Source organism: Coregonus clupeaformis, chromosome 14 (genome assembly GCF_020615455.1).
Source record: "Coregonus clupeaformis isolate EN_2021a chromosome 14, ASM2061545v1, whole genome shotgun sequence".
NCBI classification, from domain to species: Eukaryota; Metazoa; Chordata; class Actinopteri; order Salmoniformes; family Salmonidae; genus Coregonus; species Coregonus clupeaformis.
In genome coordinates, this window is record NC_059205.1 from 8,218,602 (window position 1) to 8,246,101 (window position 27,500).

The 27,500-nt window shown below is 44.7% G+C and overlaps 1 protein-coding gene across 1 annotated transcript in view; it reads left to right on the top strand.

Moving 5' to 3' along the window:
* The first annotated feature begins 13,440 nt into the window (after positions 1–13,440).
* LOC123492396 (low-density lipoprotein receptor-related protein 8-like) overlaps positions 13,441–27,500 on the top strand; it is a 71,824-nt gene continuing 57,764 nt past the window's right edge. Inside the window, 2 exon segments of the mRNA XM_045224926.1 lie at positions 13,441–13,462; positions 13,822–14,217. Coding sequence (XP_045080861.1) covers positions 13,441–13,462; positions 13,822–14,217 — 418 coding nt within the window.

A 27,500-nucleotide genomic window follows, 5' to 3' on the forward strand; every position in this document is an offset into this window, starting at 1 on the left:
CACCCCTCAACCCCACGCTCAAGCCATCAGGCCAGTCCGCTCATGTCGCTCAGCGCTCAACGCAGTTTGCGTCGCGCTCCTCAAATAACCCCCGCTCACTCCAAAAAAAACAAAATCTGCATATATTTCACTTTTGCTTAAACCACACCTTACTTTATCTCCCAATTTGTGCATATAACTCATCTCAGTTATCCATTCTGTCTTAACATCATACACCTGATGTAAAATAGATGTTAATCAGTATATATATTCCTAAGCAATTGACACGTTGTTTGCCAATGTTTCTGCAAAAGCTGCGTGCCACATTGGAAGTGCAGCGTAGTGTCATTGGTGAGCAGAGGTTGATTTCTGTGACAGCAGGGAGGATCATCCCCAGGTTCACACCGCTCCTTCTGCATTTTGTCTGTGAGGTCTGCCAGTGGTGTCAGCACTGACAAGGTGCGTCAGCTGCCGTACTTGATTCAGGGTGATGTTAGCAACATTGGGCTTGAGTTTGTTTTTGCCATAGCAGGTCTTTTTGGTACAACCGGATGAATACTGGCTGCTCCTAATTGTCGGTTTCCTCTGTGCTCTTGCGTATACTTTTCACCAGGTACGACTTTCACTAACAGCCTATTAATGTTGTCGTACTAGATGCCGTCTTTGATACTTCATCTGAAACATGTGAATGAGGCATCTCAGATGTAAATTTGACAAAGTAAAGTACTGATTTATCATAGTTTCTACATTAGGGGGTTATCACTTCCCTTGGACTTGCGTGAGGGCGCAGGTGGTCCCTCATCCTCCTCTTCATGTTCTGCGCTGCTGCTGGCATCCACTTGATCCACTTCTCCCTCCGCCTCCTCTTCAGTGCCAGGGAGGAGGTTTAAACGCTAACAGTCATGTTGCTGGCACTGTCGTGGCGACCCAATCTGCGTCGTTGCGTTCCAATATTTAAATACACTTTCATACTTTTGGTAAATACGATCTGCGGTATGGTGCCCCTGTATGTGCTCACAGCCCAAAACTGTGTGCCCCGGGCGTCCATCAATGAACTGGCCCGTGCCAAGGAAGCTGTGCCCTCTTCTGGTCCAAATGTCCGCTGACAGAGGCCAGCCCATCACCATTTCGCAATGGGTCTTGCAGTTTTGGCTTCCCATCTCTTCCAAGGCATGTGGCATGAGCATGTCGTCTGATGTTGTAGCATGAGGGTGTAACCGGTGAAGCTGCGCTGGTGAAGTGTTGCATCCTTAGCATTCTCCCACTTTACTCCAAGCAGTTCATAGATCCCTCCAAAATGTTTAAAAAATGCACCACATCCAACTCTCTTTCTCCCTTGTTATGGTTGAGCCTTTGTGCAGTGAACCAACTTTGAATTCCTCAACCCTTTTCTCTTATTGCTACTTCTGCTCCTACTCGCTCTATAAAATAAAAAAATTCATGGATGACACAAATTAAAGTAAACAGATGATTCTGGGTAAGGCCAGGCATGCTTCAGACTCGTGAGGTGAGCGAGCGAGTGGGCAGGACATAGGCTGACATCCCCGTCCTTTAAAAATGCCGCTCTAAGCTCTGTCCAAAATCCATGCGCTCCGCTCACGCTCGCTCCCACTCCCTCCGCTCATGCTCCTGATATGGTTGCAAAATCATGGAGCATTCCCAAGTCCCAGGTTTTCCAGAAATCCTGTTTGGAGTCCCGGATTTCCTGCTTCCTTCCTTTACCAGGAATTTCCCAGCAGGATTTCTGGAAAACTGGGAATTTGGGAATGATACTGAATTTTTGCAATGACAAATGCTGTATGTACAGATGTAGGATCTTAATTTGATCACCCTGTTGATGCAGGAAAACATATAGTGTATTTGAAAGAGGTTTAAAAAAGGCTTCTAAAGTTTGTAACATTTTCAGACAGTTTGTCCTAACAAAATGTATCAATCCCTACATAAATATCCATTAATTATAATCCAAACAATAATTCACATTTCCTGTTACTGCAGAATTATTTTCCTGTAAACTGGTCAAATTAAGATACTGCTATGGGGACACTAAAACAAAAGGGTTATTCGGCTCTCCCCATAGGAGGCTGATTTTGGTTCCAGGTAAAACCCTTTTTGGTTACAAGTAGAACCGTTTTGGGTTCGAATCCTCTATATTAACCCTTTCCACAGAGGGTTCTACATGGAACTCAGGGTTTACACCTGAACCATCAAAAAGAGTTTTTCAAAGAGGGTTGTCCTGTAGAACACCTAGAAGAACCTTTTAGGTTAGCTCATTTTTTCTAAGAATTTGGTATCTGGCAGCAATGTAGTCACAAGGAGTTGGCTTGCTAGACGGAGTACTTTTTATACAGTACAGGTCTGGGACCCAGGGTATAGCGTGATTCGTGGCAGGCATCACCTTCCTCCCCAATAATCTGCTACTACTTGTAAGTGTGGTCATCATAACTGTCTGGCAACACCATAACAAAAACTCTCCTCTCTTTTCTCTCCTCTATCTCTCCCACTTCATCCTTCAGTCCTGCTAGCTAGTTGTACGTGGTCATAATACCAGCATCACTATGGAAGAACAAGTCCCTCCTCTCTTCCTCTCTCTTCCTCTCTTCCTCCCTCTTCTCCTCTCTTCCTCTCTTATCATCTCTTCCCTCTTCTCTTCTCTCTCTTCCTCTCTTCTCCTCTCTTCCCTCTCTTCTCCTCTCTTCCTCTCTTTCTCTCTTCTCCTCTCTTCTCTTCCTCTCTTCTCCTCTCTTCCCTTCTCTTCTCTCTTCTCATCTCTTCCTCTCTCTCCTCTCTTATCATCTCTTCCTCTCTTTTCCTCTCTTATCATCTCTTCCTCTCAGCTTCTCCCTCTTCTCCTCTCTTTCTCCTCTTTCTCTCTTCTCTTCCTCTCTTCTCCTCTCTTCTCCTCTCTTCTCCTCTCTTCTCTCTCTTCTCTTCTCTTCTCCTCTCTTCTCCTCTCTTTCTCTTCCTCTTCTCTCTCTTCCTCTCTTCTCCTCTCTTCCTCTCTTCTCTCTTTCTCTCTTCTCCTCTCTTCCTCTCTTCTCCTCTCTTTAGCCTTATTTTCCTCTCTTCTCTCTCTTCTCCCTCACTTCCTCTCTTCTCCTCTCTTCCTCTCTTCTCCTCTCTTCTTCCTCTCTTCCTCTCTTCTCTCTTCCTCTCTTCTCCTCTCTTCTCTCTACCGTCTCCTCTCTTCCTCTCTCTCGTCTCCTCTCTTCTCTCTATCGTCTCCTCTCTTCCTCTCTCGTCTCTCTCTTTCTCTCTTCTCCTCTCTTCTCTCTCTTCTCTCTCTTCCTCTCTTCCCCTCTCTTCCTCTCTTCTCCCTCTCTTCACTCTCTTCTCCTCTCTTCTCCTCTCTTCTCTTCCTCTTCTCTCCTCTCTTCTCCTCTCTTCTCCTCTCTTCTCCTCCCTTCTCCTCTCTTTCCTCTCTTCCTCTCTCTCCCTCTCTTCTCTCTCTCTCTCTTCTCTCTCTCCCTCTCTTCTCCCTTCTCCTCTCTTTCTCTCTTCTCCTCCTTCTCTTCCCTCTCTTATCTCTCTTATCCTATCTTCCTCTCTTCTCCTCTTCTTCTCTCTTCTCCTCTCTTCCTCTATTCTCCTCTCTTCCTCCTCTCCTCTCTTCTCTTCTCTCTTCCTCTCTCTCCTCTCTTCTCCTCTTCTCTCTTTCTCTCTTCTCCTCTCTTCACTCTCTTCTCCTCTCTCTTCCTCTCTTCTCTCTCTTCTCTCTCTTCCCTCTCTTCTCTTCTCTTCCTCTCTCTTCTCCTCTCTTCTCCCTCTCTCTCTATTCTCTATCTTCACTCTCTTCCTCTCTTCTCCTCTCTTCCCACTCTCTTCCCCTCTCTTCCTCTCTTCTCTCTCTTCTCTCTTCTCCTCTCTTCTCCTCTATTCTCCTCTCTTCCTCTCTTCTCCTCTCTTCTCCTCCCCTTCTCCCTCTCTTCTCCTCCCTTCTCCTCTCTTCCCTCTCTTCTCCTCTCTCCCTCTCTTCTCCCCTCTCTCTCCCTCTCTTCTCCTCTCTCCCTCTCTTCTCCTCTTCTCCTCTCTTTCTCTCTTCTCCTCTCTTCTCTCCCTCTCTTATCCTCTCTTATCCTATCTTCTCTCTTCTCCTCTTCTTCTCTCTTCTCCTCTCTTTCCTCTCTTCTCCTCTCTTCCTCTCCTCCTCTCTTCTCTTCCTCCTCTTCCCTCTCTTCTCCTCTCTTCCTCTCTTCTCCTCTCTTTTCTCTCTTCTCCTCTCTTCCTCTCTTCTCCTCTCTCTTCCTCTCTTCTCCTCTCTTCTCCTCTCTTCCTCTCTTCTCTTCTCTTCCTCTCTCTTCTCCTCTCTTCTCCTCTCTTTCTCTATTCTCCTATCTTCCTCTCTTCCCCTCTCTTCCTCTCTTCTCCTCTCTTCCTCTCTTCCCCTCTCTTCCTCTCTTCTCCTCTCTTCCTCTCTTCTCCTCTCTTCTCCTCTTCTCCTCTCTTCTCCTCTCTTCCTCTCTTCTCCTCTCTTCTCCTCTCACTTCTCCTCCCTTCTCCTCCTTCTCCTCTCTTCCTCTCTTCTCCTCTCTTCCTCTCTTTCTCTCTTGTCCTCTTCTCTTCCCCCCACTCTCTTCTCCTCTCTTCCCTTCTCTTCCTCTCTTCTCATCTCTTCCTCTCTTCTCCTCTTATCATCTCTTCCTCTTCTCCTCCTCTTATCATCAGCCTCTCTTCTCCTCTTCTCCTCTCTTTCTCTCTTCTCTCTCTTCTCTTTTACTCTCTTCTCCTCTCTCTCCCTCTCTTCTCTCTCTTTCCTCTTCCTTCCTCCTCTTCTTCTCCTCTCTTTTCTCTTCCTCTTCTACTCTCTTCCTCTCTTCTCTCTCTTCCTCTCTTCTCCTCTCTTTTTCTCTTCTCTCTCTTCCTCTCTTCTCCTCTCTTCATGTATTTCTCTCTTCTCCTCTCTCTCCTTCCTCTTCTCCTCTCTTCCCTCTCTTCTCCTCTCTTCTCTTCCTCTCTTCCTCTCTTCCTCTCTTCCTCTCTTCTCCTCTCTTCTCTCTATCATCTCCTCTCTTCCTCTCTCTCTGTCCTCTTCCTACTCTCTCGTCTCCTCTCTTCCTCTCTCTCGTCTCCTCTCTTTCTCTCTTCTCCTCTCTTTCTCTCTTCTCCTCTCTTCCTCTCTTCCCCTCTCTTCCTCTCTTCTCCTCTCTTCCTCTCTTCTCCTCTCTTCTCTCTCTTCTCCTCTCTTCCTCTCTTCTCCTCTCTTCTCCTCTCTTCTCCTCCCTTCTCCTCCCTTCTCCTCTCTTCCTCTCTTCTCCTCTCTCCCTCTCTTCTCCTCTCTCCCTCTCTCTTCCTCTCTTCTCCTCTCTTCTCATCTCTCTTCCTCTCTTCCTCTCTTCTCCTCTCTCTTCCCTCTCTTCTCCTCTCTTTTATCCTCTCTTCTCTCTCTTCCTCTCTTCTCTACTCTCTCTTCCTCTCTTCTCTCCCTCTTCTCCCTCTCTTCCTCTCTTCTCTTCTCTCTCTTCTCCTCTCTTCTCTCTCTTTCTCTATTCTCTATCTTCCTCTCTTCCCCTCTCTTCCTCTCTTCTCCTCTCTTCCTCTCTTCCCCTCTCTTCCTCCTTCTCCTCTCTTCCTCTCTTCTCCCTCTCTTCCTCTCTTCTCTCTCTCTTCTCTCTTCTCCTCTCTTCTCTCTCTCTTTTTCTCCTCCCTTCTCCTCCCTTCTCTCTCTTCCTCTCTTCTCTCCCTCTCTTCTCCTCTCTCCCTCTCTTCTCCTCTCTCCCTCTCTTCTCCTCTTCTCACTCTCTTTCTCTCTTCTCCTCTCTTCTCTTCTCTCTTTATCCTCTCTCATTATCCTATCTTCCTCTCTTCTCCTCTTCTCTCTTCTCCTCTCTTCCTCTATTCTCCTCTCTTCCTCTCTTCTCCTCTCTTCTCTTCCTCTCTTCCTCTCTTCTTCTCCTCTCTTCCTCTCTTCTCTCTCTTCCTCCTCTTCTCCTCTCTTTCTCTCTTCTCCTCTCTTCCTCTCTTCTCCTCTCTCTTCCTCTCTTCTCCTCTCTTCCTCTCTTCTCCTCTCTTCCTCTCTTCTCTTCTCTTCCTCTCTTCTCCTCTCTCTTCCTCTCTTCTCCTCTCTTCTCTTCTCTTCTCCTCTCTTTCTCTATTCTCCTCTCTTCCTCTCTTCCCCTCTCTTCCTCTCTTCTCCTCTCTTCCCCTCTCTTCCTCTCTTCTCCTCTCTTCCCCTCTATTCCTCTCTTCCTATCTTCTCCTCTCTTCCTCTCTTCTCCTCTCTTCCTCTCTTCTCCTCCCTTCTCCTCTCTTCCTCTCTTCTCCTCTTTTCCTCTCTTCCTCTCTTCTCCTCTCTTCCTCTCTTCTCCTCTCTTCCTCTCTTCTCATCTCTTCCTCTCTTCTCCTCTTCTCCTCTCTTTCTCTCTTCTCCTCTCTTCTCTTCCTCTCTTCTCCTCTCTTCACCTCTCTTCCCCTCTCTTCCTCTCTTCCTCTCTTCCCCTCTTCTCCTCCTCTCTTTTCTTTTCTTTTCTTCTCTTCTCTTCTCTTCTCTTCTCTTCTCTTCTCTTCTCTTCTCTTCTCTTCTCTTCCCTTCCTCTCTTCTCCTCTCTTCCTCTCTTCCTCTCTTCCTCCCTTCCTCTCTTCCTCTCTTCTCCTCTCTTCTCTTCTCCTCTCTTCTCTTCTCCTCTCTTCTCCTCTCTTCTCCTCTCTTCTCCTCTCTTCCTCTCTTCTACTCTCTTCTCCTCTTTTCTCTTCCCCTCTCTTCCTCTCTTCTCCTCTCTTCTCCTCTCTTCTCCTCTCTTCTCTTCCTCTCTTCCTCTCTTCTCCTCTCTTCCTCTCTTCTCCTCTTCCTCCCTCTTCTCCTCTCTTCTCTCTCTCTTCTCTTCTCTTCTCTCTTCCTCTCTTCCCTCTTCTCCTCTTCTCTTCTCCCTCTCTTCCTCTCTCTTCCTCTCTTCTTCTCTTCTCCTCTCTTCTCTCTTCTCTATTTTCCTCTCTTCCTCTCTTCTCTTCTCTTCTCTTCCACTCTTCTCTCTCTTCCTCTCTCTTCTCATCTCTCCTCCTCGCTTCTCCTTTCTCTCTTCTCTTCTCTTCTCTCTTCTCTTCTCTTTCTCTTCTATTCTCTTTCTTTCTTCTTCTTCTCTTCTCTCTCTTCTTCTCTCTTTCTCTCTCTATTATCTCTCCCTCCATTGTCATCTCTCCCCTGTGGATGAGAGTACTGCTTCTTTCTCCCCATTATCAGCCAGTATTCTCTTTGTTCTGTAAATGTGTCTGTGGCGTTAGTAGAAAGGTCATCTGTTGAGTTGTTCCCCAGTGGAGAAGGCCAGCCTGTCTAAACTCTAAACTGCCTTCAATGTGACCTTCTACTAGTAAAAGGTCTATGGAGGCCTCAATGGTCCTTGGGGAATATGGAGGTTGTATAGCACTGTACCCTATGGCCCTTGGGGAATAGGGAGGTTGTATATCTACGAATAATATTGTGAGAGTCAAATGTCCCTTAACCTGGTGACACTTATTGATGTGAGTGGGGATGCATGGGCTCAGAGGCAGATGGGGCATACAGATGAGCAGGAGCGTGTGTATCAACAGGACTGTGTGTATGAATAGGAGCGTGTATATGAACAGGACCGTGTGTATCAACAGGAGCGTGTATATCAACAGGAGCGTGTGTATCAACAGGACTGTGTGTATGAATAGGAGCGTGTATATGAACAGGACCGTGTATGAACAGGAGCGTGTGTATCAACAGGACCGTGTGTATCAACAGGAGCGTGTGTATCAACAGGACCGTTATGAACATACTAAGCCCTACAGTGAGCAGGTATTTGGAGGCTAGCAGAGTGACCGACCAGTCATCCTTCTCTCGATCTCCCCCTCCCCATCACCGCGACTCCTCCAATAGGAGAGAAAACTGGTCACACCACAGCCACGCCCTTCTGATTGGCTGGCTGGGAATGCTATCGCATTCCGCTTGACCATCATCCGCCAAACTCCGGAACAGGAATTCAAGATACCACGGTACCCTTAGACAGAATCCAAGGGAAGACTATCAGTAGTCTTTACGTCCTTTTACTACAGGCCCCAACTGAAATTAAAGTCTCTACCGATGTAGCTGGAAATGCTCATGTATTTTACTAATGGGCCTCCTCATGTGTGATATGCATGTTTATGGCGTCTCCTTAATAATTTAACTGCAGATTAGTAGATTATTGGGGGTAGGTTGCACGTGGTGTGTGTGTGTGTGTGTGCGCACGTGTGCGTGTGTGCGTGTGTGTTTGCGTGTGTGTGTGTGCGTGTGCGTGTGTGTGTGTGTGGGGGTGTGTGTGTGTGTGTGTTTGTGCGTGTGCGTGTGTGTTTGTGTGTGGGGGGTGCGTGTGTGGTTATACTGATAAGACACGGCAGAATCAAATGGAACGCTGTGGTTTAATATTGATGAAGATAAGACTATGCCTGCAGCTCAGCTGAATCGCAAATGGTTCCATCAGTAGTAGTGCTGGTACGTGATAATCCTCACCACTGGCCTTAGTGAAATTAATACATTAAGCAGTGTGTGTTTGTGTGTGTGTGTGTGTGTATGTGTGTGTGTTTGTGTGTGTAATTGAACACACATGGTGAATTGGACATATGGGTGTAATAGTATGATAAGCAGGATGATCATGATGCTCTGTTTCCACGTTCTGCCAGAGGGGGCTAATTTACACCCATCAGCCTGATGATAAGTGCTGAATAGAGCTAAGCACAGGCTAAATCCGATAGGAAAACTTGGTTCAGTCTGCTTTCCACCAGACACTGGGAGATGAATTCACTGGTCAGCAGGACAATAACCTAAAACACAAGGCCACATCTACACTGTTGTTGCTTACCAAGAAGACAGTGAATGTTCCTGAATGGCCGAGTTACAGTTTTGACTTCAATCTACTTGAAAATATATGGCAAGACCTAAAAATGGTTGTCTAGCAATGATCAACAACCAATTTGACAGCGCTCAAACAATTTAAAAAAGAATAATGGGCAAATATTGTACAATCCAGGTGTGGAAAGCTCTTAGAGACTTACCCAGAAAGACTCACGGCTGTAATTTGTTGCCAAAGGTGATTCTAACATGTATTGACTCAGGGGTGTGAATACTTATATAAATGAGATATTTCTGTATTTCATTTTCAATACATTTGAAAACATTTCTAAAAGCATGTTTTCACTTTGTCATGATGGGGTATTGTGTGTAGAAATATCTATTTAATCAATTTTGAATTCAGGCTGTAACACAACACAATGTGGAATAAATCAAGGGGTGTGAATACTTTCTGAAGGCACTGTATTCAGACCCCTTGACTTTTTACACATTTTGTTACGTTACAGCCTTATTCTAAAAATGGATTAAATTGTTTTTTCCCCCTCATCAATCTACACACAATATCCCATAATGACAAAGCAAAAACTTGTTTTTGGAAATTTTTACAAATGTATAAAAAAATAAAAAAACGGAAATTCCACATTTACATAAGTATTCAGACCCTTTACTCAGTACTTTGTTGAAGCACCTTCGGCAGCGATTACAGCCTCGAGTCTTCTTGGGTATGACGCTACAAGCTTGGCACATCTATATTTTGGGAGTTTCTCCCATTCTTCTCTGCAGATCCTCTCAAGCTCTGTCAGGTTGGATGTGGAGCGTCGCTGCACAGCTATTTTCAGGTCTCTCCAGAGATGTTAAATCGGGTTCAAGTCCGGCTCTTGCTGGGCTATTCAAGGACATTCAGAGACCTGTCCCGGAAGCCACTCCTGTGTTGTCTTGGCTGTGTCCTGTTGAAGGTGAACCTTCGCCCCAGTCTAAGGTCCTGAGTGCTCTGGAGCAGGTTTTCATCAAGGTTCTCTCTGTACTTTGCTCCGTTCATCTTTCCTCGATCCTGACTAGTCTCCAAGTCCCTGCCGCTGAAAAGCATCCCCACAGCATGATGGTGCCATGACCATGCTTCACCGTAGGGATGGTGCCAGGATTCCTCCAGACGTGATGCTTGGCATTCAGACCAAAGAGTTCAATCTTGGTTTCATCAGACCAGAGAATCTTGTTTCTCATGGTCTGAGAGTCCTTTAGGTGCCTTTTGGCAAACTACAAGCTGGTTGTCATGTGCCTTTTACTGAGGAGTGGCTTCCGTCTGGCCACTCTACCATAAAGGCCCACTGGACACAGACGTCAATTCAATGTTGTTTCATTGAAAGGAGCCTCTAAAATCCTAAATTAAATATCTCCCTTCGACTCAAATCACATTTTATTTCTATGGTGCTTTTTTACCCTGTCATTCGTCACACAGAACAAAACGCTTGAGACAGGAACCCAGGGTCTTGTTCATTAGGCATGAAACTGAAGAAAATGCTCAAACCTGGAGTGAAACAGGGAGGTCTTTTCTGATCTTGTCCAATAAGAAAGGCTTGTTTTAATTTTTAATTGCACAGTGTTTTGCTACAGTGTAGCCTAACGAACAGCCAGACCCTAAACCCCCACCTATAAGTGTGAGCCCAGGGCGACAGAAGCAGCAGGAAGAAACTCCTTGCAGTCTGTAGAATATCAAAGCTCCGCTCTCCGCTCTCCGCTCTTCGTGAGAGTTTTACTGAGATGGAGGATGCGTGACAGTGACACCCTATTCCCTATGTAGTACTAAAGTACTGTACAACCTAGAGAATAGGGTGGCGTTTGGGACGCAGCCAGAGACCGTAGGAGCGATGGGATGGCTGTATTTCTCTGACTCTTGACTGTGAGAGAGAGAGAGAATGGAGAGATCTACCACGGAGTGGAGGACAGAGCCTGCTGTGAGAGGTCTATTATCTCTCTCTCTCTCTCTGTGATGAGAGGCCCCCTCTCACCATCTCTCTCTCTCCCCCTCTCTGTCTGTCTGTGATACCAGCGCCATCCTTCTCCCTCTCTGTTGGTCTTTCTGTGTCTCACCATCTCTGCACTCTTTGCACCTTTTTTTCTATCTAGAACCTTAAAGGGTTCTTCAGCTGTCCCCGTAAGAGAACCCTTTGAAGAACCCTTTTTGGTTGCAGGTAGAACCCTTTTTGGTTGCAGGTAGAACCCTTTTGGTTTCAGATAGAACCCTTTTGGGTTCCATGTAGAACCCTCTGTAGAAACGGTTCTACATGGAACCCAAAAGGGTTCTATCTGAAACCAAATGGGTTCTAACTGGAACCAAAAACGGTTCTACCTGGAACCAAAAAGGTTTTTCCTATGGGAACAGCCGAATAACCCTTTTTTCTAAGAGTGTGATACCAGCACCATCCCTCTCTATCAGTCTCTCTGTGTTTCTCAGACATCATTATTCACCATTCATTCAGGATTATCCGTAATCAAGGTAGCATTCACATTAATGTAGAAGTGTTTAGAAACATATTCTGTTCTTATTTACAATAAAAGTGACTCCAAAATGGCACAGTACATTATTTACCATTCATTTCACACAATAATCTGAAACACAACCAAAACAAAGAGCAAATGCATCCAACAAATGTGTAGAGTCACAAGCTTGATGTAGTCATTGCGTGCTATGAATATGGGAACAAATACTTAACCTTTGACTGCTTTAATACACATATAAGTGAATTTGTCTCAATACTTTTGCTCCCCTAAAATGGGGGGACTATGTACAAAAATGCTGTAATTTCTAAACGGTTCACCCGATATGAATGAAAATACCCTCAAATTAAAGCTGTATGTATATGTATGCATTCGGAAAGTATTCAGACCCCATTACTTTTTCCACATTTTTTTTACGTTGCAGCCTTATTCTAAAATGGATTAAATTGTTTCCCCCCCCCCCTCATCAATCTACACACAATACCCCATAATGACAAAGCAAAAACTGGTTTTTGGAAATTTTTACAAATGTATAAAAATTAAAAACGGAAATTCCACATTTACATAAGTATTCAGACCCTTTACTCAGTACTTTGTTGAAGCACCTTTGACAACGATTACAGCCTTGAGTCTTCTTGGGTATGACGCTACAAGCTTGGCACACCTGTATTTGGGGAGTTTCTCCCATTCTTCTCTGCAGATCCTCTCAAGCTCTGTCAGGTTGAATGGGGAGCGTCGCTGCACAGCTATTTTCAGGTCTCTCCTAAGATGTTCGATTGGGTTCAAGTCCGGGCTCTGGCTGGGCCACTCAAGGACATTCAGAGACTTGTCCCGAAGCCACTCCTACGTTGTCTTGGCTGTGTGCTTAGTTGTCGTTGTCCTGTTGGAAGGTGAACCTTCGCCCCAGTCTGAGGTCCTGAGCGCTCTGGAGCAGGTTTTGATCAATGATCTCTCTGTACTTTGCTTCGTTCATCTTTCCCTCAATCCTGACTAGTCTCCCAGTCCCTGCTCCTGAAAAACATCCCCACAGCATGATGCTGCCACCACCATGCTTCACCGTTCGGATGGTGCCAGGTTTCCTCCAGACGTTATGCCTGGCATTCAGACCAAAGAGTTCAATCTTGGTTTTATCAGACCAGAGAATCTTGTTTCTCATGGTCTGAGAGTCCTTTAGGTGCCTTTTGGCAAACTCCAAGCGGGCTGTCATGTGGCTTTTTACTGAGGAGTAGCTTCCATCTGGCCACTCTACCATAAAGGCTAATTGGTGGAGTGCTGCAGAGATGGTTGTCCTACTGGAAGGTACTCTGGAGCTCTGTCAAGGCCCTTCTCCCCCGATTGCTCAGTTTGGCCGAGCGGCCAGCTCTAGGAAGAGTCTTGGTGGTTCCAAACTTCTTCGATTTAAGATTGATGGAGGTCTCTGTGTTCTTGGGGACCTTCAATGCTGCAAACATTTTCTGGTGCCTCAACACAATCCTGTCTCGGAGCTCTATGGACAATTATTTTGACCTCATGGCTTGGTTTTTGCTCCGACATGCACTGTCAACTGTGGGACCTTATATAGACAGGTGTGTGCCTTTCCAAATCATGTCCAATCAATTTAATTTACCACAGGTGGACTCCAATCAAGTTGTAGAAACATCTCAAAGATGATCAATGGAAACAGGATGCACCTGAGCTCAATTTCGAATCTCATTGCAAAGGGTCTGAATACTTATGTAAATAAGCTATTTAAGTGTTTTATTTTTAATGCATTTGCAAACATTTCTTAAACCTGTTTTTGCTTTGTCGTTATGGGGTACTGTGTGTAGATTGATGAGAAAAAAATTATATTTAATCAATTTTAGAATAAGGCTGTAGCGTAGCAAAATGTGAAAAAAGCCAAAGGGTCTGAATACTTTCCGAATGCACTGTATATATACGTTTTTGGGGGGGTTGGCGGCGCCCCCGTCTCGCAGGGCTGCAGGGCTACGCCACTGCTTAAATCACAAGTTAAGTATAACTATAAGAAATCTAAGATGTGTCAAATAAATTATATCCAGCTCAGGGCTCCAGCTATGCATTTGGTTTGCTAAGAAGATCCCTGTTCCCTAAATTGTTTTGTGCGTAAAAAAAAGTTATATGTATATTTATTTATTTAAATTGCGCCCCTTGTGTGCACATTCGGTAATACCGTATACCCCAATATGATACAGAAACGTTATGACGGTATGAAAATCTGAATACCACCCAACCATAGTCTCTCTCTCTCTCTTTCTCCCTTTCTCTTTCCCCCTCTCTGACCCTCTGTGTCTCTCTGGAAATGTGATACCAGTATCATCTCTACCTCTCAGTTGAAATGATTCCAGTGCCATAAAAAAAAAAGTCAAGTTCACGTTCGCTGGTTTGTTTGATACCGGCATGATTCTGAATGTGTGTTTGTGTGTGTGTGTGTCTTGTATCCATTCAGCAGTTGATTTTGTCACTCGGTAACTGTGTGTTTGTGTGTGTGTGTGTCTTGTATCCATTCAACAGTTGATTTTGTCACTCGGTAACTGAACTCGCTCTCCTCTTACTCTCTCCTCCAGGCAACAAGGCCTGCCCGAAAAGCGAGTTCCAGTGTGCCAACCGCAAGTGCCTGGCGCCTGTCTACGTGTGCGACGGCTCTGACGACTGCGGCGACGGCTCTGACGAACTCAAATGCTCCGAACGCCTCTCGCCAACGACCACCTGCAGCCCGCACGAGTTCCGCTGCAACACTTCGGAGTGCGTGCCCGTCATGTGGAGCTGTGACGGCGACCCCGACTGCCCCGACGGCTCTGACGAGTGGCCGGAGCGTTGCGGCGGTGAAGGTTCGCAACCACGACGCACGGTGAACTGTACGGTGGAGGAGTTCCGGTGCGCCAACGGGGAGTGTGTGAGGCTGACGTGGAAATGTGACGGGGATCCGGACTGCAAGGATAAGTCGGACGAGGCAGAATGTCGTAAGTGGACGTTTTATTTCTCTTAGATACATGCACATATACATACATATACAGTGCATTCGGAAAGTATTCAGACCCCTTCCCCTTTTCCACATTTTGTTACGTTACAGCCTTATTCTAAAATGGATTAAATAAAATAAAACTCCTCATCAATCTACACACAATACCCCATAATGACAAAGTGAAAACTGTTTTTTAGAAATGCACATTTATTAAAAATACAAAACTGAAATTATTATTATTCAGACCCTTTGCTATGAGACTCGAAATTGAGCTCAGGTGCATCCTGTTTCCATTGATCATCCTTGAGATGTTTCTACAACTTGATTGGAGTCCACCTGTGGTGAATTCAATTGATTGTACATGATTTGGAAAGGCACACGGCTGTCTATATAAGGTCCCACAGAGCAAAAACCAAGCCATGAGGTTGAAGGAATCCCTAGAGAATTGTCCATAGAGACAGGATTGTGTCGAGGCACAGATCTGGGGAAGGGTACCAAAACATTTCTGCAGAATTGAAGGTCCCCAAGAACACAGTGGCCTCTATCATTCTTAAATGGTGTCACAATCCGGGTTAGAACTCCGGTCTCAGAAGTGTAGAGCTGGGGGTACTACCCCTTAGCCACAGAGGAGATGTTGTAGGACCCAAATGAAACACCCAAGGCAATACTCCAGGCAAGTCGATTTAATGTTCCAAAACAGGAGGCAAAACAAAACAACTCCACGAGGGGAGAAAAACAAACTAAAGATAACTTCAAAAACTTACTAGGACAGACACGGTGAGACAAAGCAGGAGACACACAGTCAGGACGCAATAACCAAGTGAGAAACAAGGGGAAAACACACAGCTAAAATACACAAGGGGAAACAAGGCACAGGTGACCTGGATAAGCTAATTAGGACACATGAGGAAGAACTAAGGCAAAGGGGAACACAGCTGACCTCTAGAGGCCAGGAGACAAACAGGGGAAGCAGGAAGCTGACAAATGGAAGAAGTTTGGAACTACCAAGACTCTTCCTAGGTCAGGGAGGTGACCAAGTACCCGATGGTCACTCTGACAGAGCTCCAGAGTTCCTCTGTGGAGATGGGAGAACCTTCCAGTAGGACAACCATCTCTGCAGCACTCCACCAATTAGCCTTTATGGTAGAGTGGCCAGATGGAAGCTACTCCTCAGTAAAAAGCCACTAGACAGCCCGCTTGGAGTTTGCCAAAAGGCACATAAAGGACTCTCAGACCATGAGAAACAAGATTCTCTGGTCTGATGAAACCAAGATTGAACTCTTTGGCCTGAATGTGAAGCGTCACGTCTGGAGGAAACCTGGCACCATCCCTACGGTGAAGCATGGTGGTAGCAGCATCATGCTGTGTCACCAGCAATGCACCTCCACACCATAACACATGCTTTACGGTGGGAAATACACATGCGGAGATCATCCGTTTACCACACCGTGTCTCACAAGCCACGGCGGTTGGAACCAAAAATCTCCAATTTGGACTCCAGACCAAAGGGCACATTTTCACCGGTCTAATGTCCATTGCTCGTGTTTCTTCTTATTGGTGTCCTTTGTAGTGTTTTCTTTGCAGGAATTCGACCATGAAGGCCTGATTCACACAGTCTCCTCTGAACAGTTGATGTTGAGATGTGTCTGTTACTTGAACTCTGTGAAGCATTTATTTGGGCTGCAATTTCTGAGGCTGGTAACTCTAATTAACTTATCCTCTGTAGCAGAGGTAACTCTGGGTCTTCCATTCCTGTGGCGGTCCTCATGAGAACCAGTTTCATCATAGCGCATGAGGGTTTTTGAGACTGCACTTGAAGAAACGTTCAAAGTTCTCGAAATGTTCCGTATGGGGGAATTGGAGGGACGCCATGTGCGACTGACGTGTTTTCCGTTTGCTCCCGTGGTATTTTTAAAATTTATGTGAATTTTGCAGCAAAACCGTATTTATTTTCATATATTATTTTGGTGATCCCTTCCCCGTAAAACCAAGACTACTTTACTTCCAAATATCAGCATGTCGACGAAACATAAGGTCAAAAACATGACTTTGAGAAAACCCGACCTACAAGACACACTCTCATCACCGCCCTCCCTGAGCCTGACCAGCCCGGGGACTGATACTCTACCCGGAGGGGCGGCTAGCCTGGCGGCGCTGAAGTGAACATTCTCGAGGCCATCAAACTACTACGCTCTGAGATAGTTGAAATGAAAACGGAGGTGGTTGCTACGATTGAGGCCCGAATAAAGGAGGTTTCTGATACTTTAAAAGCAGATCTAACCATCCTGCGGAACGAGACGGTGCCGGCAATCGCATCACTCAAAACAACAATGGAGTCGCACACTACAACGATTGCAGCACTGGAGACCTTCGCTACAAATGTCTCCGACTTAACTACATCCCTGGAGGCTGACGTGAAACGCCTAGCTGCGGACTTGAAAAAGGTGAAGGAGAGCTGTGTAAGTTTGGAGGGATTCTCTCGCCGCAATAACCTGAGAGACTGGTATCAGTCCCAGAGTCAGCGGAAATGCCTCGCGCCACGGATTTCGTTTCTGGGCTGCTGAAGGATGTTCTAGCCTTGGATGAAAAGCCCCTGATTGATCGTGCCCACCGGTCGCTGCGCCCAAGCCCCGGGATGGGGAGAGGCCCCGTGACATAATTCTTCGAGTGCACTTTTTCCATGAGAAGATGGAGATTCTCCGACGAGCCCGCAATACCACTCTCGAGGCTTTCAAGGACAGAGCTTCTCCATCTACCAGGACTACTCCCCCACTGTTTCCAGGCAGCGCGCAGCTTTTGGACAGGCCAAACGACTACTTCGGGACCATCCAGGTGTGAAGTATGGACTGCGATTCCCGGCCCGTTTATGGCTATCTCATGATGGTAAAGACTACACATTTGAATCTCCGGATGAGGCTCTCTCTCACATTCAACGTCACATCAAGAAGTCTTGAACTTGCTCATAGTTCAGCATTGCTAGCGAACTGTGGATAGTAAGTAACCCACCTGTGGTACAACTATGTTTAGCTACAACATGCTAATTTTGTATAGTTGGGGGGTTGGCGTACCCATTCAGGCTTATTTGATGTGATCTAATGTTTTGATCATCTAGTGTGCTTGCCTTACAAGCATTCAGTCATTTTAATCTCATTGTATTGCGGTTTTACTATACTCCTGTGTTTTCTAGGCTGTCTTGCTCACCTATTCAGTTTGTTTACATAGTGTCTCAGTGACTCAAAATATTCTTGGTTATTTGCTTACTGCATCCGTTTGCATTGACCCAGTAAACAGTAAATGCTTCCCGAGCGACACGTTTTTTGGGGTCTTCACTTAAATTTTAAGGCTCAGAGCGTCATTTATGCCCAGCAAGCGTTAAATGTTGCGCACACGTAGTTTTTTTGGTCTTGGTTGTAAGTTTTCTCAGCATTCAACTAGACAACTATTATAATAATAATAATTATTATCTTTTTTGATTGTCTTACTACGATTTCCTTACTTCAAATTAGGTTTTCGGCTGAGAGCCGTTACACATTCTATTTATTTTCTTTATTTTCTCTCTCAAATGCCTGTTATAAGACTGGGAATATAATTATAATTATATACATCTACAAGTGGTGCTTTTGTAATTTCGTCTGCACAAGGGATTCACCTTAATTTCTTTTATTTAAAAAATGATTATCTCTTTTGCTGTTTGATCCACCTAACAAAACACGACTTTAAAGAGCGGGACTGTGGGTTTAGGGTTTAAGACCGCACTCTCACAGACATACTGTGCGAAGAGAACATGCTCTATTTAGGCTTGTACCTCGTTTGGGGAGGTACTGTCTGGGATGGGGGGGGGGTGGGGGAGGGGTTGGATTGTTCAGTTCTAATGTTGTCATTCTGTCTTTTTTGGGTTTTTTCGGTACTTTTTCTCAACATCTACCACCGTACATTATTACTCTGAGACAAGTTATTCTGGGGTTTCTGGGCGCTCATTGCTTTTCCATTCTATGCTCTAATGACGGGGTTGTATAATCGGGAATGCCCAGAGGGGCCGAAAACAATGCGATCAAATACATTTCGTGGAACACCAAAGGGGTTAATAACCCAGTGAAACGTAAGAGGTGTTGACACACTTAAAGGGTTTGAATGCAAATGTTGCATTTCTACAAGAGACTCACTTGAGGACTGGTGAGCACTTTAGGATGCGTAGGGACTGGGTTGGTCAAGTGTTCCACTCTAATTTCATAGTAAATCAAGAGGGGCTGCCATTTTGGTTGATAAAGTCACTCCCTTTGTAGCTTCTGAGGTTATCGCTGATCCTAAGGGACGATACGTCATAGTAACCGGTAAACTGTTTTCTACCCCTCTTGTTTTGGCTAGTGTTTATGCTCCCAATTGGGATGACACAAGTTTCATTTCTTCCTTTTTGTCTGCTATACCCAATTTAGATTCTCATTTATTGATTTTAGGGGGATTTCAACTGCAAAATGTCCCCAGTTCTTGACAAGTCCTCACGAACAACTACAGGCCCATCTAAATGTGCCCTACTTATTCAAGCCTTTCTTCAGAAATATGCCATGTTTGAGGCCTGGCGTTTCCTACATCCTACAGATAGACAGTATTCCTTTTATTCTCATGTTCATCAAACATACTCCCGGATTGATTACTTCTTTTTGGACAAAAACTTTTGCCTAACCTTCGGCAGTGTACTTACAAGAGTATTGTTATTCGGACCATTCACCATTAGTGCTTGAACTAGAGTTTCCCCAGCGACCTCCTATGTGTTATCAATGGCTCTTAACCCCATTTTACTCTCAGATAAGGAGTTTGTCAATTTCATTTCTTCTGAAATCACCTTATTCCTAGAAACTAATTCAACACCAGGTATGTCCTGCTCTACCATATGGGAGTCTCTCAAAGCATACCTACGTGGCCAAATTATTTCTTATACAGCCAACCAAAACAGAGTTCGCTCTCAGCGACTTCGGGACCTGAGCGAATCCATAGCCACATTGGATGAGAAGTATGCCACGGTTCCTTCCTCTGATCTGCATAAAGAGCGCCAACTACTCCAATCTGAATTTGATGAGCTTTCTACCAGGCAAGCTGAACAGCTACTCTTGCGAGCTCGGTACAGAGTGTATGAACAAGGCGACAAGGCCAGTAAACTCCTTGCACATCAGATCCGTAAATCTGAGGCCTCACGTTTAATCCCACAAATAAGGACCCCGTCTGGTGCCACCACAGTTATACATAAAGAGATCAATGATCAATTCAAACAATTTTATTCTGCGCTATACACCTCTGAATCCCCTCAAGACCCTTTGCTGATTGATTCCTTCTTTAATGGCCTGAATATGCCTTCAATTGATACAGACACCCATGACTATCTAGAAGAAGAATTTACACCTGAGGAGATTGCAACAGCAGTGTCCGCAATGAAAAGAGGTAAATCACCGGTCCGGGATGGTTTTCCAACCGAATTTTACAGGACGTTTTCTGGTCTGCTTTGCCCGTTCTTGTCTCGACTATTTGCAGAGTGCCTTAATACCACAAAGCTACCGCCTAGTCTTTATCAAGCTTCAATTTCATTACTATTAAAGAAAAACAAAGACCCTCTGGAATGTGGATCCTTCGCCCAATCTCGCTTTTAAACTGTGATTACAAAATCCTAGCCAAGCTTTTAGCCATCCGTATGGAAGGCTCGCTGCATCAAGTAATACACTCTGACCAGACTGGCTTTGTGAGAAATAGGCATTTATTTTTCAATATTAGGCGCCTTATGAATATACTGTACTCCCCTGCGTCGGAGGACCCAGAGGTGGTGGTCTCACTTGATGCAGAAAAAGCGCTTGACCGCAGTTGAGTGGGATTACCTAACAGCCACCCTTTATAGATTTGGCTTTGGCCCCAAATTCCTTGCGTGGATAAAGATTCTTTATTTTTCCCCCCATGGCTCGGTGCGGACTAACAACTTGTCCTCTGACTATTTTCCCTTGCACCGCGGATCCAGACAGGGCTGTCCACTCTCCCCCTTGTTGTTTGCTTTGGCAATCGAACCTCTCGCCATTGCATTGCGCTCTAATGATGCCATTCAAGGAATAATCCGGACGGGCTCAGAGCAGAAAGTCTCGCTATATGCGGATGACCTCCTTTTGTTTATCTCTAACCCTGATACCTCATTGCCACGCGACTATCTGTTCTTAAAAGGTTTGGATCAATCTCAGGGTACAAGCTGAATCTAGGCAAGAGTGAGCTTTTTCCCTGTAAACAAGGCTGCTTTAAAGTGCTCTTTTACAAGCTCTCAGTTTAGGGATTGTCCGGGGATCAATTCACCTACTTGGGAGTTAAAGTGACAAGGAAATATTCAAATCTGTTTCAGGAAAACTTGGTTGCTCTAGCAGACAGTTTGAAACAATCTTTTGCTTTTTTGGAATGCGCTACCTCTTTCTCTTATCGGAAGGATTAATGTCATTAAAATGAGTGTGTTGCCCAAATTTCTATATTTATTTCAATGTCTACCCATTTTTATTCCAAAATCTTTTTTTATTTCACTGGATCAAACATTCATGCATTTTATTTGGGATGGCAAGGTACCACGGATTGGTAGAAAACATTTACAGAAGCCTAAGTCATTGGGGGTTTAGCTCTACCAAATTTTCAGACATACTATTGGGCTGCAAATTTCAGAGCCCTTCTGTACTGGCTGCAGACTGATCCTACTGGCCCTAGACCAATCTGGGTCCAGATGGAGTCTGAATCGTGTAAACCTGCTGCACTTTCTTCTGTGTTGTGCTCGTCTCTCCCAGTGTCCCTAGGCAAAAGGTGTGTCAACCCAATTGTAAAGCAGTCTCTTAAAATTTGGAATCAGTTCCGCTTAGCCTTTGGCCTCCGAGGCTTTTCTCTATCAGGCCCAATCAATCAGAACATTTTATTTCCTCCATCTTTGAATGATGGGGCTTTTGACATCTGGCACTCACTAGGCCTCTCCTCACTAGCCCAATTATTCTTTGATGATACATTTGCCTCTTTTGCTCAGCTACAGGAAAGGTTCAACCTCCCCCAATCCCACTTTTCCGCTATCTCCAGACTAGGAACTTTGTCAGAGCTAACACACCTGAATTTCCCCATAGGCCTGTGAATACAGCTATAGAGAGCATCCTGGAGCTGAACAAGCTTCCTAGGGGCGCAATTTCAGATGTATATACAATCATTCATGACTTACAGAACCCTTCTTTGGTGCCTTTAAAGACTCGATGGGAAAAGGATTTGGGGAGGAACTTGGGGAAGACACCTGGGAATCTGTGCTGCGCAGGGTGCATTCGTCCTCTTTTAGCACTAGACACAGCCTCATTCAATTCAAGGTGGTTCACCGTATCCACTGGTCTGGGGCCAGACTTGGAAGAATATTCTCTGATTTTGATCCTACCTGTGTCAGATGTAAAAATTGAACCGGCCACACTGTTGCATATGTTCTGGGGCTGTCATAAACTGTCAGGGTTTCTGGGAATTAATATTTAAATGTTTCTCTGATATATATAACACTGTTATAGATCCCTCTCCCCTTACAGCCCTTTTTGGAGTACTGCCTGCAGCACCCCCTGTCAAGAATCCAGTCGGACACTGTTGCTTATACAACTCTTTTAGCTAGACGGCTAATACTACAGAACTGGAAGATGGCAGCTCCCCATCTTATAAATATTGGGTGAGAGATGTGTTGTGCTCTCTGAAACTAGAAAAAATTAAATTCAATTCACGTGGGAACCCCAAACTGTTTAATGAGGCTTGGGCTCCATTCCGGTCTTACTTTAAACAGTCCATCCTCGGATAGCATTCCTATTAAAACCAAAATAAGTCTGTATTTGACCCCCTGTGACTTAGGGGTTGGATGAGCATTTCTCTGTGTTTTTTTTTCTGGGGTGGGGGTGGGGGGCATTAAGGTTGATGTGCTTATTGATTGTGACCTGCGGATGCCTTGTTCATCTCGCCCGGGCAGAGACTAAGGTGTGAGCTTGTTTTTCCCAGTTATTTTTATTTTTTAATTCTGTTCACGCCTACATAAAATTATCAATATTCATTTTTTATTTTAAAGCATTGTAACTTTTATTTTTGGTCCAGTGGATGATTGGTCTGTGGCCTTGACTGTCTGTGAGTGGTTGCATTTCTCCACCCCCATCCCTTAACTGTTTACAGGAACAATGGTGAGGTGTTTGCTCTGTCCCTATACTATAGATTGCCCTTTAACCTTTTGTAGCCTTCTGCCTGGTGTGTTTAACTTGTCTAAAGTATGGTATCTTTAAAGTTATTATTATTATTATTATTATTTTTTATTATTTTTTTATTTTTTTTATTTTATATATGTATTATTTGTACTTTTGTCTAGTTGAGTATATTATTTATATTGCTTTGTCTTGTCTGTGTGTGTGTAAAACTTAATAAACAGAGTTCTCAAAAAAAAAAAGAAATGTTCCGTATTGACTGACCTTCGTGTCTTAAAGTAATGATGGACTGTCATTTCTCTTTGCTTATTTGAGCTGTTCTTGCCATAATATGGACTTGGTCTTTTACCAAATAGGTATATCTTCTGTATACCACCCCTACCTTGTCACAACACAACTGATTGGCTCAAACGCATTAAGAAGGAAAGAAATTCCACAAATTTCCCGTGTAGCTCAGTTGGTAGAGCATGGCGCTTGCAACGCCAGGGTTGTGGGTTCGATTCCCACGGGGGGCCAGTATGAGATAAGAGCGTCTGCTAAATGACTAAAATGTAAATGTAAGAAAGCACAGCTGTTAATTGAAATGCATTCCAGGTGACTATCTCATGAAGTTGGTTGAGAGAATGCCAAGAGTATGCAAAGCTGTCATCAAGGCAAAGGGTGGCTATTTGAAGAATCTCAAATATGAAATATATTTTGATTTGTTTAACACATTTTTGGTTACTACGTGATTCCATATGTGTTCTTTCATAGTTTTGATGTCTTCACTATTATTCTACAATGTAAAAAATAGTTAAAATAAAGTATTGTATGTGTGTGTGTCAGAATGCCTGTGTATGTGTCATCAAGCCATACCACTCTCTCTCTCTCTCTCGCTCTCTCTCTGCCTCCTCACTCCTCTCTCTCCGTGGTGTCATCAAGTCCTACCTCTCTCGCTCTCTCTCTCTCCCTCTTTCTCTCTCTCTCTTTCTCTCTCTCTGCGGTGTCATCAAGTCCTACCACTCCCTCCTCCCTTCTCTCTCTCTCTCTCTCTCTCTCTCTCTCTCTCTCTCTCTCTCTCTCTCTCTCTCTCTCTCTCTCTCTCTGCCTCCTCTCTCCTCTCTCTCCGTGGTGTCATCAAGTCCTACCTCTCTCTCTCTCTCTCTCCCTCTTTCTCTCTCTCTCTTTTTCTCTCTCTCTGCGGTGTCATCAAGTCCTACCTCTCTCTCTCTCTCTCTCTCTCTCCCTCTTTCTCTCTCTCTCTTTCTCTCTCTCTGCGGTGTCATCAAGTCCTACCTCTCTCTCTCTCTCTCTCTCCCTCTTTCTCTCTCTCTCTTTCTCTCTCTCTCTGCGGTGTCATCAAGCCCTACCTCTCTCCTCTCTCTATCCTCTCTTCTCCCTCTCTCCTCTCTCCACCGTGTCATAAATGCCAATTAACAATAATAGATGTTATTTCAGCCAATTTGAAAGGCTGCGCAGGGTGTAGGTTAAGCCATACGCAAGGGAGTAAGAGTGAGTGTCCATATGTTGCTAGGCAACCCATTAATGTCATGTAGCGTTTAAAAGTCCTTGAATAATAGCAAAGTCTCAGGTTTGACAACGAACCATCGTATAATTTTTTACATTTTAGTCATTTAGCAGACACTCTTATCGCTGTGACCTTGTGGCGCTTTTGGCCACAGCAAGCTATAACACTATCACTAATGTGGTGGTCATGTAACTTTATCCAAAGTGACTGGTATCGTACAGATATATTATTCACAGGTAACTAACAAAATAAAGAAAACCCCAACATCAAGCTTCTTAATAGGGTGTTGGGCCAGAACAGCTTCAATGCACCTTGGCATAGATTCTACAAGTGTCTGGAACTCTATTGGAGGAATGCAACACCAGTCTTCCACAAGAAAATACCTACTTTTTTTTTTATGGTGGTGGAAAACACTGTCTCGGGCACCGCTCCAGAATCTCCCATAAGTGTTAAATTGAGATCTGGTGACTGAGACAGCCATGGCATATGGTTTACATCATTTTCATGCTCATCAAACCATTCAGTGACCACTCGTGCCCTGTGGATGGGGGCATTATCATCCTATGGGGGCATAGCCATGGTAGCCAAAATAAAGGCCTGCCCAGCATTTATATACATGACCCTAAGCATGAATGGATGTTAATTGCTTAATTATCTCAGGAACCACAGCCAAGCCTATGGGTTCGTAGCTTGAACCCCGCAGCACACACACACACTTAAACACACCAACTGATTAATGGACTGCTGAATGTTCGTTTTTTTCTCTCGCTTTGTTTGCTCTTTGCATATTATGTCTATCTCTGATAAGCTACCAAGGAAAGGGCTGAAAATAGATCGTATTAATATACGTAGCCTTAGAATTTTTATTTGAATTATTTTTATTTTATTTAACTAGGCAAGTCAGTTAAGAACAAATTCTTATTTACAATGACGGCCTACACCGGCCAAACCTGGACGATGCTGGGCCAATTGTGCGCCGCCCTATGGGACTCCCAATCACTGCCGGTTGTGATACAGCCTGGAATCGAACCAGGGGTCTGTAGTGACGCTCAAGCACTGAGATGCAGTGCCTTAGACCACTGCGCCACTCGGGAGCCCAAGAAATAAGGTTAATGAAATCAATAACTTGCTAAAATCAGATAACATTCATATATTAGCCATTTCTGAGACTCACTTAGATAATTCCTTTGATGATACAGCAGTAGCAATACAAGGATATAACATCTACAGAAGAGACAGGAATGCTTATGAGGGAGGTGTTGCTATATATATTCAGAGTCATATCCATGTAATGCTTAGAGAAGATCTCATGTCAAGTGTTATTGAAGTGTTGTGGTTGCAGGTTCACCTACCTCATCTAAAGCCTGTTCTGTTGGGGTCTTGATACAGGCCACCAAGTGCTAACAGTCAGTATCTACTGTAGATAATGTGTGTGAAATGCTTGATAGTGTATGTGATGTAAACAGAGAGGTCTACTTTCTTGCGGACCTAAATATTGAATATGAATTTTCATCAAGCTGTCCGCTCAAGAGGAAGCTTCTTACTGCCACCAGTGCCTATAATCTGGTTCAGGTTATTAATCAACCTACCAGGGTGTTTACAAACACTAAAGGAACAAGATAAATCCACATGTATTGATCACATTTTTACTAATACTGTAGAACTTTGTTCTAAAGCTGTATCCGTACCCATTGGATGCAGTGATCACAATATAGTGGCTATGTCCAAGAAAGCCAAGGTTCCAAAAGCTGGGCCTAAAATAGTGTATAAGAGATCATACAAAAGATTTTGCTGTGACTCTTTTGTGGATGATGTTAAAAATAAGTAGCATCCAGACGCTACACTTGATGAATTTATATAGATTATTTTCCAGGCGGGGCCAAAATGTTCAATTAAAGACAATTGAAACCGCCTACACTAAACAATGGTAGGGGAAACACTGCCACCCACAACTCTACTGTTGCATTGCAAAGCACCACTATGCTCTAACCTCACTAAGCTATTGAAACCCACTATTGGTATCTACAGTATGATTTAATAATGTGGAGAAGGTATTCCAAGGCCCAACCGCTGACTCTCTGTATGAGAGTGTGTTTTAGTGGTGGTGCGGCATTGGGGATTACTGGGCCTAATCAGATCCCAGTTTGTTTTTGCTCTGGATAAGAGCGTCTGCTAAATGACTCAAATGTAATGTAAATGTTTTAGTGGTGATGTGGCACTAGATTACTGGGCCTAATCAGATCCCAGTCAGATTGAGCCCACAGTTGGTGAGCAAGCTATCTTAGCAATAAACACACACACACACACACACACACACACACACACACACACACACACACACACACACACACACACACACACACACACTGCCTGGGGAAGAGAATCACTGTCTGTCTGTTGGCTCAGCTACACACACTGTTCTCTATCTCCTGATAACACTAAATCATCCCCCCATGCTTTATATAATATTGCTTTTTAGTGGGCTCTGGAATGGAGTTTCATGTCTGGGCATGGGAATTAATGGTGACTGGGGGCTGGACACGGCTCCACAGCGGCCTCCATCTTGGGGCAGGATACTGAAGATCATATATCACAGAGCCCACGGGTTAACTGCTTCTCCTGCTAGGCACAGCTAATGCCCCGCAATGGATTGAGTGTGTGTAGAGGGGTCTGTCTGTCTGTGTGTCTGTCTGTCTGTCTGTGTGTCTGTGTGTCTGTGTGTGCTACATTTGTATGTGTGCTTCTTGAGTCCTCAGTTCAGTGCTTAGTTCAGTGCTCAGTTCAGTGCTCAGTTCAGTCCTCAGTTCAGTGCTCAGTTCAGTGCTCAGTTCAGTGCTCAGTTCAGTGCTCAGTTCAGTCCTCAGTTCAGTCCTCAGTTTAGTGCTCAGTTCAGTGCTCAGTTCAGTGCTCGTTCAGTCCTCAGTTCAGTCCTCAGTTCAGTGCTCAGTTCAGTCCTCAGTTCAGTGCTCAGTTCAGTGCTCAGTTCAGTGCTCAGTTCAGTCCTCAGTTCAGTCCTCAGTTCAGTGCTCAGTTCAGTCCTCAGTTCATTCAGTGCTCAGTTCAGTCCTCAGTTCATTCAGTGCTCAGTTCAGTCCTCAGTTCAGTCCTCAGTTCAGTCCTCAGTTCAGTCTTCAGATCAGTCCTCAGTTCAGTCCTCAGTTCAGTGCTCAGTTCAGTCCTCAGTTCATTCAGTGCTCAGTTCAGTCCTCAGTTCATTCAGTGCTCAGTTCAGTCCTCAGTTCAGTGCTCAGTTCTCAGTTCAGTGCTCAGTTCAGTCCTCAGTTCAGTGCTCAGTTCAGTGCTCAGTTCAGTGCTCAGTTCAGTGCTCAGTTCAGTGCTCAGTTCAGTGCTCAGTTCAGTGCTCAGTTCTTTAGTGTTTAACGTTCTCTTCTTCTCTTCTTTCTGTGTGTATCTGTGTGTGTGTGTCTGTGTGTATCTGTGTGTGTGTGTCTGTGTGTATCTGTGTGTGTATGTCTGTGTGTATCCGTGTGTGTGCGTCTGTGTGTATCCGTGTGTGTGTGTCTGTGTGTATACGTGTGTGTGCGTCTGTGTGTATCTGTGTGTGTGTGT